The 17,003-nt window shown below is 48.4% G+C and overlaps 1 protein-coding gene across 5 annotated transcripts in view; it reads left to right on the plus strand.

Moving 5' to 3' along the window:
* LARGE1 (LARGE xylosyl- and glucuronyltransferase 1) overlaps window positions 1-17,003 on the plus strand; it is a 488,258-nt gene that overhangs the window by 443,757 nt on the left and 27,498 nt on the right. For all 5 annotated transcript variants that reach the window (XM_064491518.1, XM_031463153.2, XM_064491519.1 and 2 more), the window contains exon 11: window positions 13,296-13,459. In XM_064491518.1, the coding sequence (XP_064347588.1) occupies window positions 13,296-13,459 (164 nt within the window). The remainder of the gene's footprint in view (window positions 1-13,295; window positions 13,460-17,003) is intronic.

Genomic DNA, 17,003 nt, shown 5'->3' on the forward strand with positions numbered 1-17,003 from the left:
GACTGGGCAGAGCCTGGAAGTGGATCAGAGAGTCAGAATTTTGTTTTATGACTGTTCTTATCTCAGGTGTCAGGGAAATTCTCTTAGGCTCCAGTGGCAGGGGAGGGCGTGTGTGGAAGCTGTGCAGGCACACACCCACCTGGCCCTTTATCAGGATGACTGGTCACACAGCCACCCCTGCTGTCTGTCATTTGGCCCCCGGGTCCCAGTGGAGTCTTCTCTGGCTCCGACCCTTCTCCGCATCACCCTCCATGCCTTCCTTGGGACCTGCCCTTCTTTACCACTGACAGTAGAGGCAAGAAAACCATTAAGCACTTGACCTCTGTCTCCGATTCCGGGAAGCATTTAGAGGTCTCGACAGACACTGTGTCCTTCTGGGTTTCCCATCAGTTCTCTTTACTCAGATCAGTCTTTGTCATCATCATCATCAATATTAGAGTGCACATTCAGCACGTTTTTCCCAAACATTAAATATAAACTCTTTTCCTGCTCCCCCCACCCCACCCACAGAAGAGGCTCAAATAAAAAGCCTTGCAGGGTGATGCTGTCAGTTACTGTCCTTATGGGTGAGTTCCTGGGGTGCACTGCTCAGGACCTTATGAAGCGGACTCCCCTTTTTTTTTTAATCTTTTTTTTTTTATTGAAGTTTAGTCAGTCTACAGTGTTATGTCAATTTCTGGTGAACAGCATAGTGTTTCAGTCATCCATATACCTACATATGTTCTTTTTCATTATAGGTTACTACAAGATACTGAATATAGTTCCCTGTGCTCTACAGTAGGACCTTCTTGCTTATCTATGTTATATATGGTAGGTAATATCTCCAAGTCTGGAACTGGAGATTGTCATTCTAGGTGAAGTAAGCCAGAAAGAGAAAGAAAAATACCACATAATATCACTTATATGTGGAATCACACACACACACACACCAAAAGACACAAATGAACATTTTTAACAAAACAGAAACAGACTCACAGACATAGAGGACAAACTTATGGTTACAGGGGGTTGGGGAGATCCCTTGAGAAATGACTCATCCACTTCCCTGGTGGGTCATCAGAGGGGAGAAGTCTTCCGGGGTCCTTCTCGGAATCTGTGGCTGCATTTACGTGCTCAGGAGGCAGGCATGAAAGCCAGTCATCTGCCGGGCGCTGTGCAGGATGCTGTGGTTGGAATTAGAGGCTGGCCCAGGCCCTGCAGAAGAGGCTTGCCGCAAACCAGTGTCAGAGATGGTGGGAGGGCATGTCTGGGTACCGCAGGCCCGTGAAGGAGAGCAGCCTTCTCGGAGGCTCACCGCAGCCGTCCTCCCAAACACCCTCCCCTTGACACTCAGCCCCCACCCCCACCTTCCTGTGCCACTGTGTACATCCCAGGCTCCCCCCACCCACCTTCCCAAGTCCTGGAGCACCCCGGCCCACCCCAGCCTCGGGGCATACTGGACTCAGGCCCTCAGAGAAGTCACGTGAATGCTCTGAGCCCCAGCCTCACCATCTGATAAATAACCGGGGACAGCAATGCCAGTATCATAATGCTTCATGGATAACTTATGTTAAATCACCAAAAATGGGACTCGGTGCCAGGAACACGGCGTTCACAGAGTTGGGTTTTTTCCACAAACCACATTGCCCGACCTGTGTGATCATAATCCGTTGTTCCACAAATGGGTGTTCAGTTTTTAAAAATTTTTTCTGGGAAGGCTTGGCAGAGTCACTTAGAAATCTGTGTCTAAAACGTGGGAGGGGCTGTCACACTTGCTCTGGATCCAACAATGCCAGGTAGGTTTCCCCACAATTAGGAGACTCTGAGTAGGGGGGAGAGGCCATTTGGTTGGCCTTTATGCCAAGAAGAGAGAGGAAGAAAGAAAAGAAAAAAGAAAAGAATGGGAGGCCTAAGATCAGGAAGTCAGGGGATTCAACTCTTCAGTAAGGAGCAGACTCCATTTTTGAGCCTTGCTCCAAATCGAGATGGTTTTGTTTGGGAGAACTCAGGCTCCAACTGTGGTGCAGAATGACAGTCGCTGATGGGGTCTGGCCTCTCCTGCCCCATAGTTTGTCTGGGCATCTCTCTCTAGGACCAGTGAGTTAGTCTATGGAATACGGCAAGCATCCCATAGGCATTAGTTGCTATAATTTGATTGGAGGAGCACTGGAGGCTAGAATGCCATGCATGAGCATTTCCCTCCCGCTTCCTCAGCATCCCAGCCCCCTCAGGCAAATCCAAGAAGCCCTGGGACCCCACAGAACACAGCTGGATAATCACGGATATCCTCCACCTCCTCATCCATGCGAAAATCCTCCTACAGCCTCCCTAACAGGCTTGCATCTGGCTTCTGCTGGAATCTTCCCAAAGACAGAGAGCTCACCACCTCCAACAGCTTAACTACGCTGTTGGGAAGCTCCAGATGTTAACCGATTCTTCGTGCTGAGGTGCAGTCCTCCCTTCTGGAAAGAATCCATTCATCCGAGTCCTGTCCTTCGGAACAGTGAAAAATAAGGACACCCGCTATGGTCCCCACCAGCCCAGCAGATAGGGTAGCATGCTTTCATTCAGTGTGTTGTTCGGAAGCCTGTAACCCTCCCCGAGCATTGTATTTATAAAGGGCTGCTTTATCATCAAGATAATAAAATTCCCTTGCTCCACCTCAGGGAACTTTCCAGGTAAAGGAAGCTTACCTTTTTAAATGTCAAACCATTCACATGTATGTCATTACAGATGTTTTATATTTTCCCAGATGGATGGGAATCTGGCTAAAGTGCACGCCCTTCCTTAGTAACCAAAGCGCACTAAACTCAATTTGCAATTTTTGATGACTAAAGTTGCATTGAGTCGGCCGAGGGGGCGGGAATTGGCCAGAGGAGGGAAGATGCAGTTTATCGTGGCAGGAAATGGCCTCGGACTCTTTGCTGCTTATTCTGCAGATTCCTTCCTGACAGCTGTCACTTTCAGTTCATCAGCTCGTGAACAACCCTTTCTGGGCTCATCTCCCTGTTTATTCTTCCCCTGGTGGCCAGAAAAAGAAAAGCCAATGGTATTAAAGCCAGAAAGGCCAATGGTAAAAGAATTATCCACTGTCATGTTAGAAGTTAAATTATGAAACATAGCAAAAGTCCAAAAAGTGAAAACAAAATACTGAACACTAGTGAGTTTTCACACTTATATATAAGTCACTAGACAGTGTCTGAAAACTTAGCACCTCCTCATCCCATGCCCACAGCAGACATCACTAGTTGATGACCCCAGTCATCCGTCTGGGCTCAGCTAAGTCACTAGACAGTGTCTGCAGATTAGCATCTCCTCATCCCGTGCCCGCAGCAGACATCACGAGTTGATGACCCTAGTCATCCATCTGGGCTCAGCCCCAACCCCAGTATCCTCGCCCAGACTGCACTCCAGAGAACCAGTTAACAGTCTCCAAGCGATGACACAGGAGATGCGGAAGTCCGTTGGGCATCCGTATACTAGACATTAGTGACTGTTCTCTCCCACACTGGACAGCTCTCTGTGCTGCTCTAAGACCTTTCTCTGCTTCTTCTAGCCTTTGATGATGAGAGACTTGCTTCCTGCAGGGAAAGAAAAGGGGAGATGCAACTTTAATCTTCACCACAGTTGAGGAAAGTAGGCATCACTAGTCACCTTTCAGGGATAAGGAAACCGACGCTCAGAAGAGATGTCACATGCTCAGAGTCAAGCAGCTCCTAAATGGTGGGGCCATGATGGGAAACTACCTAACTTTGAAAGGGCAGACCAGAGCCAGGCTTCTCAAGGGGATGTAGCTCCCTATTTAAAATAAACATAATGGGAACCACAAGTCATTCCGCTGATTCTTCTCATGGCTTCTGTTTATATCCTTGTTCTTCCTCTTTTACAAACCCTGCCAGGCAGTTTTTATTGTTATTTTTTAGAGGAGGACGTGGAGGCTCAGAGAATTGAAATCAGAGAGCAAGTTGGTGGCACTCTGGAACTGGTTGTCAAGCTTGACCCATAGCTGAGTAGTCTTTTCTCAGTCACTGAGAACACTCCCTGATCTAAAATTACAGCGCTTGCCCCAACCCCAGCACTGCCATCCCCCAGAGCCCCTGCCTTTATTCTCCATTGCACTTACCACCAACCAAAGAATGTACTGTATTCTGGGCTTATTTTGTTGATTCCGTCTCTCCAACCGGAATGTAAGCTCTGGGATGGCAGGGATGTTTCCCTCTTTCATTCACCAGTGTATCTGTATGTCTGTGAAAGACTGCCAGGTCCGTGCTGGGTAAATTTTGTTGCACAAATGAACAATTACAAGTCCTTGTCTTGAAGCATTTGTGGTGTGCTGGAAAGATCCCTGACTTAAAATCAGAAAACCTGGCCCCAGGACGAGATCTTGGACTTTGAGCATAACTCTTGCCTTCCATGAGCCTCAGTTTTCCCACCTGTAAAGTGGTCTGTGAACAAGCCCAGCCCAGGCTGGGAGGAGGGTTGAAGGGGCTGCAGGCCAGAGGAGGTCTCGTTACGAGCGTTGGCCAGAAAGCTCATCCCGAATGCCTTGTTTTCCAACCTCACCTCCGAAATGAAGGCTTCCAAGCTCCACCCCTCTTGCTACAAGGGTGATGGGCTGCCTGTGGGGTCACGGGTACTAAGCCCACTGGGAAGAAAAGACAACGGCACCACCATGGCTCAATTACAAGTTAAAAATAAGACACATATAAACAGATCCTGCAAAGACTTTACAGCACCGCTCTGTACAGCAATGCCAGGGAGCAGATGGCTCTGTGCAAACAGCTGGATCCCAGAGAAGCCCCGGAGAAAAACCGGAACGCGTTATTGCTCTCACGTGCGAGCCGCATGTCACCAGCTCTTTAATCACGCAGTGGGCAGTGGAGCCCGGGGTGGACAGCGCCCGGAGTCCCACGACAGGCTGCCAAGGCCAGCCTCCAGTGACCCTCCGTGGCGTGTTCGGTATCACAGCCAGAAGCATCCCAGCCTTTGCCCGGATGGCCCGCGGAGGGGATAAAGGAAAGAGACACAGGGTTAGGAACCTCACGAGATATGTCTGAGGCCACGGGCACAATCCACCTGGCACACATCCCTCCCTCGTGCCCCTAGGCTCCAGCTGTAATCTATCCACACGTGGCAGGGGCTCTACCCCCAGTGCATCTTAGAGCGGCCCCCTGCCCTCTTCTCCTTTTGGCTGAACCTTCCTCCTCTCACTGGCTCCTTGTGTGGTACATAAGAAGGCAGCTCTGGAACAAGACTGCATCACGTAAAATGTTAGGAATACTACCTATGGGATTTCAGGCCACTTCCTTAAACTCTCTGAGCCTCAGTTTTGTCATCTGTAAAATGGGAGTCAGGTAGGACTGAGTAAGATAAGACAGGTCAGGAGCTTAGATCAGTGTAGCACATAGCACATCCTTCACTGACTTGAGTTTTGTTTGTGTTACGGATGCACAGTTTTATAATTGCTAACTGGCTTCTTTGTTCCCCGACCCAGACTATATGAACAATTGAAGTGCAGAAACTGGCGTTCATTCCCCATTCCTAGAGCAGGGCTTATTAACTGTGTGTGATGTACTGATACCTGGGAGGGTGGACCCTGTGCCTTTTGTTTTGTTTCCTCAGAGCCTCAGTCAGTGCTGGGCGGACCCTCTCTAAACCTTCACTGAATGATCCTACGCCCATGCCTCTCCCCTCCTACGAAAGAATGAAAGCGGCCCATTGTCTGGCTTCCTTGGAAAACAGTGTTTGGGGTTCCTGGAACGTTGTTGATTAATACACACAGCAGGCAACCAATGAGCTAGTAATCTCTCTGTACCTATCCGTGTGGTTTAATAAAACTTAACCGCTTCGTGGAAACCACGGGGAAGAGCCCCGAATTAGGTTCCAGGAGACGTGAGTTAGAGCCCCAGCTCTTCTGAGCGCATCCCTTATGTCCCGCTTTCCTCATCCATCACCTGGGGGCAAGAGGCCAGCCCTGCCTGTCTCATGCAGATGCTGGGAGGAACAGATGAAGACATAGATGTCGAGGCCACTGACCGTGGAAACTGAAAGTGTAAAGCAACACTCTTGAGTGTTGTAATCTTACCCACCAGATGTTTCTACCCATTATTCTAAGGCATCAGAAGGACACATGACCTAAGAAGAAAGATGGCCTCAGAGACGCCTTACTTAGTCTGTTGTACTGTCTTCATCACTTACCAGCTCGAAGAGTGCAAGTAGCTGTGTTAGTTAAGGTAACACAAGCAATTGTAAAAAGGGCTTGGCAGGCTGGTAGTTCTTGACTCACACGAAGTCCAGGTGGGTGTTCCCGATTGGCACGTGGCTTTTCTCCAGACTCAGGGCCCAGACCCCTTCCAGCCTGTGGCTCTGCCCTTCACAGAGCATCCTCTACTGGAGGCTCTTGCTCTGGGTGACAAAGTGAAGACTGTGCATGAGACAGTCCTAAAAGTGCTTCCTGTAGCAGTCAGAATCTGCCCACATTCCACTGATCCGAACTTGGCCACACAGTTACCCTTAACTGCAGGAAGGTTGGAAAGGCTGTGCTGTGCTACCGGGAAGACCCGAGGACGTGAACACTGCTGAGCACGCCGAGGGGAACACAGGACTCAGTCCTCTGCAGTCCAGCACTAGAACTAGAAAGATCCCCAGAGGCTGATGAACAAGGCAGTGTAGTGGCTTGACGATGTACAAGAACTCAGGGGAAACACACCTGGGTAAGAATCTTGGTTGCTCTGTTCATTCATTGCATGACCTTGAACAAGCGGCTCAGCCTTTCAGATGATGACCATCTTCGTCCCTAGGGCTGGTAGCGGTCTGTAACCTGTGGAGACGATGTGAGCGTGAATGAGAAAGTGCCCATTACCTGCCCAAGGGAGCACCTGCGCCTGGAAGCCCACCTCTTTGTCTTGCTCTTGGGAGAAATGACTCGCTCAAGGTCACATGGAAAATGAATGTCGGAGGAATCAGGTCTTAGTGACCAGTTATCCCCATAGTGTTTCCTGACTTTGAACAGAAGTCCATTAGGCCAGAGCCCAGGGACTCACTTCCAGCCCCTCTCAGCCCTCAGGCATGACCAGCCAGCATCTCTGACCAGCCATCAGTCATCTCTGCCAGCTCAGAGGTCAATCTAGACCACTGTCCTTAAGGACAGGAAGAAATAAATGCAGCCTGCTTAAAGGCCATTTTCCCTTGAGTCCAAATCACCTATGCCTCAGCCGGCTGCCCAAAGAAGCAATTTAGCAAATGCATTTTATCTCAGGAGAAATCTGCCTTTTGTTTCTGTAACTTGCTTGTCGGGAGCCCCCTGCTTGCTCCCGGCGTGACTGGAGTGTGGAGTAGGGGAGCATTCAGACCCCACCAGCAAAAGCCACCACCCCGTCCAGCTCAGCCGCCTCCCTGGAGAAATTACCTGCGTGAAAAAAAGAGGCAGGTTTTAAGCCGCTCAGGTCTCCCCCTTGAGATAACATCAGCCATGCAGTCGGTCGGCAATAAGCAGTCCTAGATGAGAATGTGGAAAGGGTACATAACGTAATCATCATAACATTGCTTCGGTGTGCGTCGCGCTCTACAGTTTACAAAGCCCTTGTACATCCATTTGCTCATTTGAGAAAATTGCAAGGGATTACTAAAGTACAGAAAAGTGTAAAGAAGACAATAAAATTCATCTGTGAATCCACCACTCAGAGAAAAGCTTTGTTAACATTGTAATGCGTTCCCTTTGGTCTATTTTCTGTGCGCATTTTCTGTTTGTTTGTCTTTTGGCTGTTTTGGGATCATACTGCATATGCATTTTTATGGCCTGCTTTGTTCATGCAGCGTTGTCTCTTCCGCCAGCTCATCTGATCTGCACATCCATCCCCCAGGAGAAAAGTAATTGTGCTGTGAAATGTCCCTGGTGTGAGGTCCGAAGACTGGATTTGCAATCCAGACTGCCTCTCTCTAGCTGTAACGGGGAGACTGCTGACAACTTCTAAGCCCCAGTTTCTTCCTCCGTTAAACAGAGATCTGGGCTGAAGGATTAAATTAAGAAAGCAATGTACCTGATTTAGCACAACACCTGGCACATAGCAGGTGCTCGGTCCATATTAGAGCAAAGGTGCAAACCACCAGGTGGATAATAAACATCACATCAAAGCTCAAGAAAGGCATCTGGTTGGTCCAGAGTCCCATAGACCCTGACGTCATACGTCTGACGTCATAGCTGTTGTGTTTTCCGCAGCACTCAGTGTGGTCGATGGACAACAGTGTTCCCTAGACCCTATCCCTTAAGCACTGCGATGGCCACAGGTGACCTCAGGATGTGGTTGCTATGGAACCACATTGGTACCATGAAGTTCATAGGTGGAGGCTACTTATCCCCGGGGACTGCTGGTAGACCCTCCCAGCTAGGGCAGGCCATACCTTGGTAGCTCTGGGAGCACTTTCATTGGCCACTGTTACATTTCTTAACATGCCAGGGTGACAAGAACATGCTTGCTGGGCATATAAGGTACGCTCCACGGTCTGGGTTCAGCAGATTCAGAGATGGATGGGATACAGCTCCTGCCTTTAGGAGCCCACTATATGGGTGCTTTTCAGAAAACAGCTCTCAGAGCTCTTTACCTTGGAATGTGCCTGTGTTTGGGTAAGGGAGAGGAGAGACCCCCGTAACACATGCATTTCTCATGTTCTGGTCACTAATTTTCTCTCTCACATGAGGAGGATAAACAGCTTCTTTGAAATCTCATCAGAGAAGACCCTTTGCTCCACACGTACGTGCCTGGCCGTGCTCACTGTCACACATCCACACAGTTTCTCACACTTTCCCTCTTCCTCTTCATTCGACTGAAAGCCACGCACTCCTCTCGGCATATTAAAAGCACAACACAAAACAGGTGCCACCCTGCCAAACTGTCCTGCTTTTGCAAAGAACTTGGCAGCTGTTTATTCTCTAAAAGGGAATAATTGCTTGTGTTCTTTGGCAGGTTGGGAGAGAAAGGGAAGGTGGTATCAGTTGCTTACGTGTCCTGCCGGCAGGCAGCACTGTGGTTTCCAGGCATCCTTGGGCCCAAGGACTGTCTGCGATACTCATGAAACAGAAGACTAGCCAGCCCCGTCCAGCCCCTCCTTCCTGGCCTTCCAGACCCTTGCCATGCCTTCTCCTTCAGGTGACGTTTCAGGACATCCAGCATCCACCTAGGATAAGGGATAACCCAGAACATCACGCACATCTTGCGTGCCCGGCAAGCCTCTATTGGATTTTCTTGTTGCCATGTTAAGAAAAGGAACAGTGGCCAATGACAGTGCTCCTAAGAGCTATTAAGGTCTGGCCTGCCCTAGCTGGGAGGGTCTACCAGCTGTCCCTGGAGCCCTTTCCTAATTGTGAGAGCAGCCACTGTGGAAGATGACATCTGTTGAGTCACTCTATAAACGCTGTGTTCAGATGCAGTATCTCCTGGAATCCTCCTGCCATGGCATGAGGGAGCCACTGTGTTACCCCCATTTTACAGTTGAGCAAATTGAAGCTCTGGAGGGTTAAACAATGTACCCACTCACCCGAGATCACACAGGGAGGAGTGGGACAGAAGCGGTAACCTCAGCCCCAGTCCTGTGTCTGCTTCTTGACACAGACCTAGAGTTGACCTCTCCAGGTGACCTCCAGATCTCAAAACTGCTTTCTCAACTGTCAAATGAGCCTGAGTGTCTCCTAGATCCCTGGATCACCAGAGGGCTCAAAGGGAAGGGAATCAAGCCCTCCCAGCACCTTGCATGGAGCTAGGCACGTGCTTGTTTGCTGTCCAAATCCTTTTCAGGCATTACAGACCCTTGACCTACAAATATAGGAGCAACTAATGGGCTTAAGAATGACCCTCTTCAACCCTCCTACACTGTTGGTGGCTGTGTTAATTGGTGCAGCCACTCTGGAGGACACTATGGAGGTTCCTTTAAAAACTAATAATAGAATTACCATATGATCCAGCAGTCCCACTCCTGAGCATATATTTGGCAAAAGCTCTTAACTCAACAAGACACATGCATCTCAATTTTCAGAGCACTATTTACAGTAGTCAAGACATGGAAGCAACTTAAATGTCCATCAACAGATGACTGGAAAAAGAAGATGTGGTGTGTGTGTGTGTATATATGTGTATGTGTATGTATATATATACATATATATGTGTGAAATACTACTCAGCCATAAAAAAGAGTAAAATAACGCCAACTGCAGCAACATGGATGGACCTAGAGATTATCATACTAAGTGAAGTAAGTCCAAACAGAGAAAGACAAATAGCATGATTTCGCTTATACATGGAATCTAAAAAAAAAAATACAAATTTTATTTACAAACCATAAATAGACTCACAGACATAGAAAACAAACTGAGGTTACCAGAGGGGAAAGGGGGGGGAGGGATAGATTAGGAGTTTGGGATTAACAGATACATACTACTGTATATAACACAGATAAACAACAAAGACCTGCTGTATAGCACAGGGAACTATATTCAATTTCTTGTAATGAGCTGTCATGGAAAAGAATCTGAAAATATGTATGAGTATGTATGTCTGTGTATAACTGAATCACTTCGCTGTACACCTGGAACCAACATTGTGAATTGACTACACTTCAATTAAAAAAAAAAGAAAGAATTAAAAGAATGACCCCCTTCGAGGTATAACATTAGAGGATACAAAGGGAAAATGATAAGGCCAGGCTGTCACAGTGACTGCAGCCTCCTCATGTGCAGCAGATCTTTCTCATGCACACTGAGTACCTGTCATGCAGTGGACACGGTGCTGGGGACAGTGGTAAAGTGTCCCAGTCTCGCCAGAGAAGTTACCCTTAAATAATTTCAGTGCAAACGGACAACTGCTTTGGTGGATTTATGAATTGAGTGCTCTCTTGAGGCACAGAGAAGAAATGGCCTAGCCCTACCTGGCGGAGCCTGTAAAGGTTTCACAGAGAAGGTACCATTGATGCTGAATTTTGAAAGGGAAATAGAAGGTCCCCAGCCGGAGAAGAGCAGGTGAGCGAGAGAGGGCAGGGCGGAGAGGGAAGATGTGCAGTCATGGAGGTAAGGGAGGAAAGGCAAGTCTGGGGGGCAGAGGGAGGACCACTGGTGTGAGGATAGAGTATGTGGTTGGGATGGACGGGGATTGATGAGTCAGAGAGAGAGCATATGACTGTCAGCAAGGATCTGGGTTTATCCCTGCAGGTCAGAAGATACTGAGTTTAATCCTGCAGGTCAGAAGAGGCCACCTGGCTCTAAGTTTTTAGATGGAATGAGAATTCCAGTTTCCTGGCCTTTAAATCAGTTACCCTGTTGGCACAGTGAGAATCTTCACATGGGCAAGGACACTGAATTGGATTTGAAAGCTGAAGAGTATCCCTGCTTGAATCCTTTTTAAAAGTGAAAAATGTTAAAGGTAGCTGAGAATGTCTCCTAGATCCCTGGATCACGACCAATTCCCCAAGTGGCATTTGGAAAAATACGGGTGCATTTGGAGTTGTCCATGGCCTGTCTAAAGAATGGGCTGGAGCCCAAGAGGCTAATTGCCCTGTGAAATGTGGGGGAGGCTCACATAATGAAAAAGTACTCGCGCAAAATGCCAATGACATTATCAGTTATCTAGTGCTCAAAATCCATAAAAAGCTCGGTGGTGTACCGTGAGAAGGGTTTTGGAGACAGCTCTGCTGATCATGGCTGGGCTCGCTCACGTGCCTGGGGCAGCCAGAGACTCCTCTCTGCTCCAGGGGGCACTCCTCCGCTGGAGGGTTAGCCCAGGCATTTTCTCAAGAAGCAGGCACTTCATCTTGAGGCCTGGCCTCAGGACTCAGGCAGCGTCTTCCCCTCCATTCTGTCTGCCAAAGCGAGTCACAAGTCCAGCCCTGATTCAGGGTTTAGGGAAACAGGCTCTGCCTCTGTAGGAAGCAGCACCGAAAGCCACATGACAAAGGGAAAGGATGTGGGACAGGGTGAAGAATTAGTGATGAACGCAGTCATCTGCAGAGCAAATGTCTTAAGAAATAACGCTATAGCTCAATCCATCAAGGCAATGGTCTTAACTGATAGAAGGTCATAAAGAAGTGAGTGGATATACTTTCTTGTTGATTACTACACTATTGGTTTGGAGATTTAAATATACATATATATCTTCTTCTTGGGGAAATGTTCTGTTGCATTTAACCAGGCTAATAACTCTAGACACATAAACTTTAATCTATATTCAACTATATGCCATTATGTGATGGACGAGGCTCATGTAACAGAAGATATATTGGAAGCAACCATGTGGCCTTTGGCAAATTATTATTTTCTTTAAATAAATGTTATTGAAATACAATTTGCATTTGATAAATCCACCCATTCTAAGTGTGCACATGCTTTCACAAATGTGTACACCCCTATAACCATCACTTTGATCACAACATAAAATGTTTCCGTCACCTGAAAGGCTTCTCTCCTGCCTCTTCCCAGTCCATTCATTCTGCTACTGCACATCCACTGATCTAATTTCCATCACTGTCAGAGTTCTTTCACTGTTTCATTGCAGCTCTTAACCTGTAAAACAGGCATGGTCACACCTGCCTGGGAGGGATATGGTGAGGTTTACATGAGAGAGTTGTAAATTGGGTGACTGCGTATTGGCAGATCTGGAAACCTGTATATCTGTATCTGCTTATGTGAAATGCTAAGTTCGTAGTTCTCTGTTATCAGGACAGTTCATTCTTTCACTAGTTGGGTAAGAAGGAGAATAGTAGAACTGAATAAAGAACTTGTACCAGCAGATTAATGAAGTAAAAGACTTCAGAGTGTTAGAAGAGTGGGTACTGAGACTGATTGAACTTGGATGAAAATAAAGGAGAAGATTTGTTTGTTTGTTTATAGGTTTGTTTTGTGTTTCTTTCCAATGCCTAGTGCAGAGATTGAAGTCCTGTAGTTCTAGGGAGAGAAAAGCATCACACAAAGGTTTTCATTACTCTGTTCTTAGCCAGTTTCCCCCGTTACTTAAAATTATTGTGCTGGGTTGTCAAGGAAAGTGTTTTTTGTGTGTATAGGGAGTTTGTGGTTGCTTATGTATTTGTCAGTGCTGCCACCATCACTCTCAGCTCAGAAGGTCTCATTCTCTGATGGTGAAGCAGCTGCCCTTTATCATTACCTCTTTGAAATCAGATTAAATTGCAGAGGAAAATGAAAACAGGATCCTGTCCTCCTACGTTTGGCCCATCAATAACGTCCGATGGGTAAAAGACTAAGGGGAGGACAAGGCACAATGGACTGGCCCCTTTGGGGATTTCCTTCTTGTTCCCAAACCCTCTTTCCTACCTTTCAGCTCCAGAAACAGCTTTCTGAGCTGGATGAGGATGACCTGTGTTACGAGTTCCGGCGAGAGCGTTTCACCGTCCACCGAACCCACCTGTACTTCTTGCACTATGAGTATGAGCCTGCTTCAGACAGCACGGATGTCACCCTGGTCGCCCAGCTCTCCATGGACAGGTATGGCAGACGGCCCCCCATCCTCACACCGTGCCCTCGCTCCTGCCCTTCACCCAGTTGATTGGAGAAGGGAGAGACAGCCTCACAGGCTTAGAACTTTGAAGCTGATAAGGTGGGGCTTATGCTTCATTCCTCTCCAGCACCGGAAACCAAGGGCTCTGATGTTCTGGTGGTGGTGGTTTGTTTTGAAGATGGAGGAAGAATTGATTGTAAAAATTAGAGCTGTACTCAAATTCCCTCAAGGCAAGGGGGAGGTGTATTAGAGGGAGACACATGGACTGGACCCACAATTGCTGTTGGAAAGCAGTTGCTGTTTCTCTTCCTTATACGCATGTTGATGCAAGGATCATTCCTTGAGCTTTTATCAGGAAATACTGACATGATCCCCACCCCCACCCCTGTGTGGCTTACAGTGTATTGCACTGATTCTTGACCTTGACTGGGGACAAACTGAATCACCTGAGGGGCATTTAAAAACAAACTCATGGCCAGGCTCCACTGCAAACCAGTAAGAGTCTTTGTGGGGTGGAGACCTTGCGTTGTTTTAAATTTGCCATGTGCAGCCTGATTTGAGAATGGAACTGGTGGTATAACAAGAAATAATTGAGTCAAATGATTATAATTGTCATAAGTACTTTGAAGGAACAGAGACAGACCATAACAATGTCAAAGTGAGGGACCCTCTTTAGGTGGCATGTTGGGGGAAATCTTTCTAAGGAGGGGACATTTCTACAGAGACCTGAGGATGAGAAAAGGAGTCCAGCATGTGAATTGCTGAGAAGAGTTTTCCAGCCAGCTGAAATAGCAAGTGCAAATGCCCTGTGGTAGGAAGGGCCTTGCATACTCAAACACCTAATAGAAGGCCAGTGTGGCTGAAGCATCTTAGGGGCTTGAAAGGAAAGTGGCATAAGATGAAGATTGTAAACATTAGAAATGCATAAAATATTTCTATTTTATTCTAAGTGTGGTGAGAACTTACTGTAGAAATTTACATGAAGTTTTATACTCTGATTTACGTTTTTGAAAACATCCCTCTGGCTGCCAGGAGGTGAATGGATTCAAAGCCATTCAGTGCAGTGTTTCTATACTTGGCTGTCCTGTGCCTTCTGGCCACCTCGGCTGGCCAGCTTCCCCTGCAAGGTACACGTGGCCCACAGGAGCCGTCCTGGCCCCAGTTTCCTTCAGGTCTTTCCCCTTCAATTCCCACAGTTAGGGAGTTCGTCTCATTCTGTCTTTGAACCACTTTGGAGATGCCTGTCCAGCCTATGGATGAGAGCCCATGGGGTGGTTTTAGGTTTATAAATGAGTTAATGCTTGGAAACTGCTGGCACACTTAGTAAGTGTTCAGTAAATGTCGCTCATTCCTAGTCATGAATGACTGAAGAACTCGCAGACAGATGAAGGAACCCGCACTCGGACACGAAGAGGCTCCCAGAGAGGAAGCAGGCTGGGGGTCCTGGGGAGAGCGCGGAACCTGGCCTCCGGAGGCGTCCGGGAGTGATGCGCGTTGGGCGTGGTGCGCGCTGGGCGTGGCTGTGGAGGCGGGTCCCGCTGCTCATTAGCCAATGACGGCTCGCGGAATTAAATAGCTCCCTGGGCTGGCGGTTTCCTCGAGATGCACAGCTTCCAAGACGCCTGTGCAGAAACTCAGAGAACTTGCTGACGGTAGCAGGTGACAGACACACGATGGGACAAAGGGGCGAGCTTAGAGGTAGCACCAGCTCCGTCCTCCACCTGCTGTGTCATCGCAAGCAAGGTCTTTCCCTTCGCACGGCCGCAGTTTTCTCATCTCCAAAATTCCCGTGATCGCTCAGCAGACAGTCCGTAAGCATCTGTTACTGGTGTGTGCGTGCCAGGCTCCTGTGGGGCTGCGAATATAGAAGACTAGTCCTGCCTTCAAGGAATAACTAGTGTATTCAGGGCTCAGACCACGTGTTAGTTTTGTATTGTTGGTTAATAAGTCACCACAGATCCCACAGTGCAAGGAACATACATTTGTCTGACGGTGTCGTGAATCAGGAGCCTGGACACGTGTCAGCAGGCTCTCTGCCTGGGGTCTCAGGCCTGAAGTCCAGGTGTTGTCTGGGCTGCGATCTCGTCTGGGAGTCGGTGCACTTCTGGGCTCATTCAGGGTTGGGCAGAATTCACCTCTAGGATGCAGGTCCCGTTTCCTTGTTGGCTGGGGGCCACCCTCAGGTCCTGGTTGTGTGGCCCTCTGAGCGTAGCAGCTTCCTTCTTCAAAGCCAGCGGGAGAATCTCTCCAGTCTGTTGTATCACGGAATCACAGGAGCGATTTCCCATCGTGTTCTGGGTTCTGCTCGCACTCATGGGAGGGGTGATGCAGGGCAGATACACCAGCGGGGCAGGAGTCTCGGGGTCAGCTTCAACTTCTGGCTGCTAGAGGCAGGAAGCAGGTGCTGACGACAGGGAGAGGCTGAGAACCCCTGGCAGGAAACCCCCGTCCTGGTCAGGGCAGAGAAAGGAAGATACAGGGATTGTTCCCGAGGGAGGTAGAGGCCCAGGAGACTGACAGTAGAAGGCTCGTAGGGAGAGAAGGAGGTCTCCTGCGCCACCACATGGAGAGTGTCCCTGGAACAGAGAGGACACGGGGCCCCCTGGGGAACACATGGACGTGAGTGTGGGTGCTTAGGGTGTAGGTGAGGAAGAGGAGAGCAAATGAACTTGGCCGGGTAGGCGGGGTGTGGGGAAACCAAGAGAGGTGACCAGTCCTTCAGCTCAGACCTGTCAGGCTCTCAGGGAGAATCCAGGAGGGACTGACCTTGACCCGTGTCCCACGTTACCCCTAAGCTTCCTTGTCAGTCTAGGTGCCCACGCTCTCCCCCACCAAGCCTAGTGTACCTCAGCCCCCTGAGACGAGGCACCTGAAGCTCAGACATTCTGATCTGCCCAGGTGCGTGAGTTCCCTGTAATCCCAGGTTCCCATCTTTCAGAGCATCCTGGGCTTCCTTGGTCCCATTCATGCCTCCTATTACACATTCAGTGTATCCCCAAGACATTCTGCATCAAGATCAGTGGCCAGTGGCTACCTCCAAACTCTCCAAACTCGGGAGAAAACATGAGACTGTCTGTGAAAACCCTTGGCACTTAACCTTGCAGTCAGTAAATACTTGCTAGATCCAGACGTCTGACCACAGCGTCTGCACAAGGCAGGTGTTTAGGGGAGGTAAAGTGATGTAGGGGGAGAAAAAAAGACCTAGGTTCAAAGTCGAGTTGTACCACTTACTAGCCATGTGAATTTGGGCAAGGTACTTAGGGTTTTTGAGCCTCGCTCTACTTATCTGTGAAATGGCAGTAATATGGTCAAGTTCACAGATCACTCAGTTTTATAAAGTAAGAGGCTGGAAAATGCCCCATGGGAAGCAGGTGTGCCAAAAATATTAGCTTCTCTTCTTCCCTTAATGTTCTACCTTTATGCTGGCTGTGGGATTTGCTACCCAGAATTTATAATCAGAAGGAAAAAAAATGTTTAATTATTAACAACCCAAATCCATCCTTCTTCAGGCGCTTGTTATCAGCAAAAGGA

The sequence above is a fragment of the Camelus dromedarius genome, chromosome 11, assembly GCF_036321535.1.
Source record: "Camelus dromedarius isolate mCamDro1 chromosome 11, mCamDro1.pat, whole genome shotgun sequence".
Taxonomy (NCBI): Eukaryota; Metazoa; Chordata; class Mammalia; order Artiodactyla; family Camelidae; genus Camelus; species Camelus dromedarius.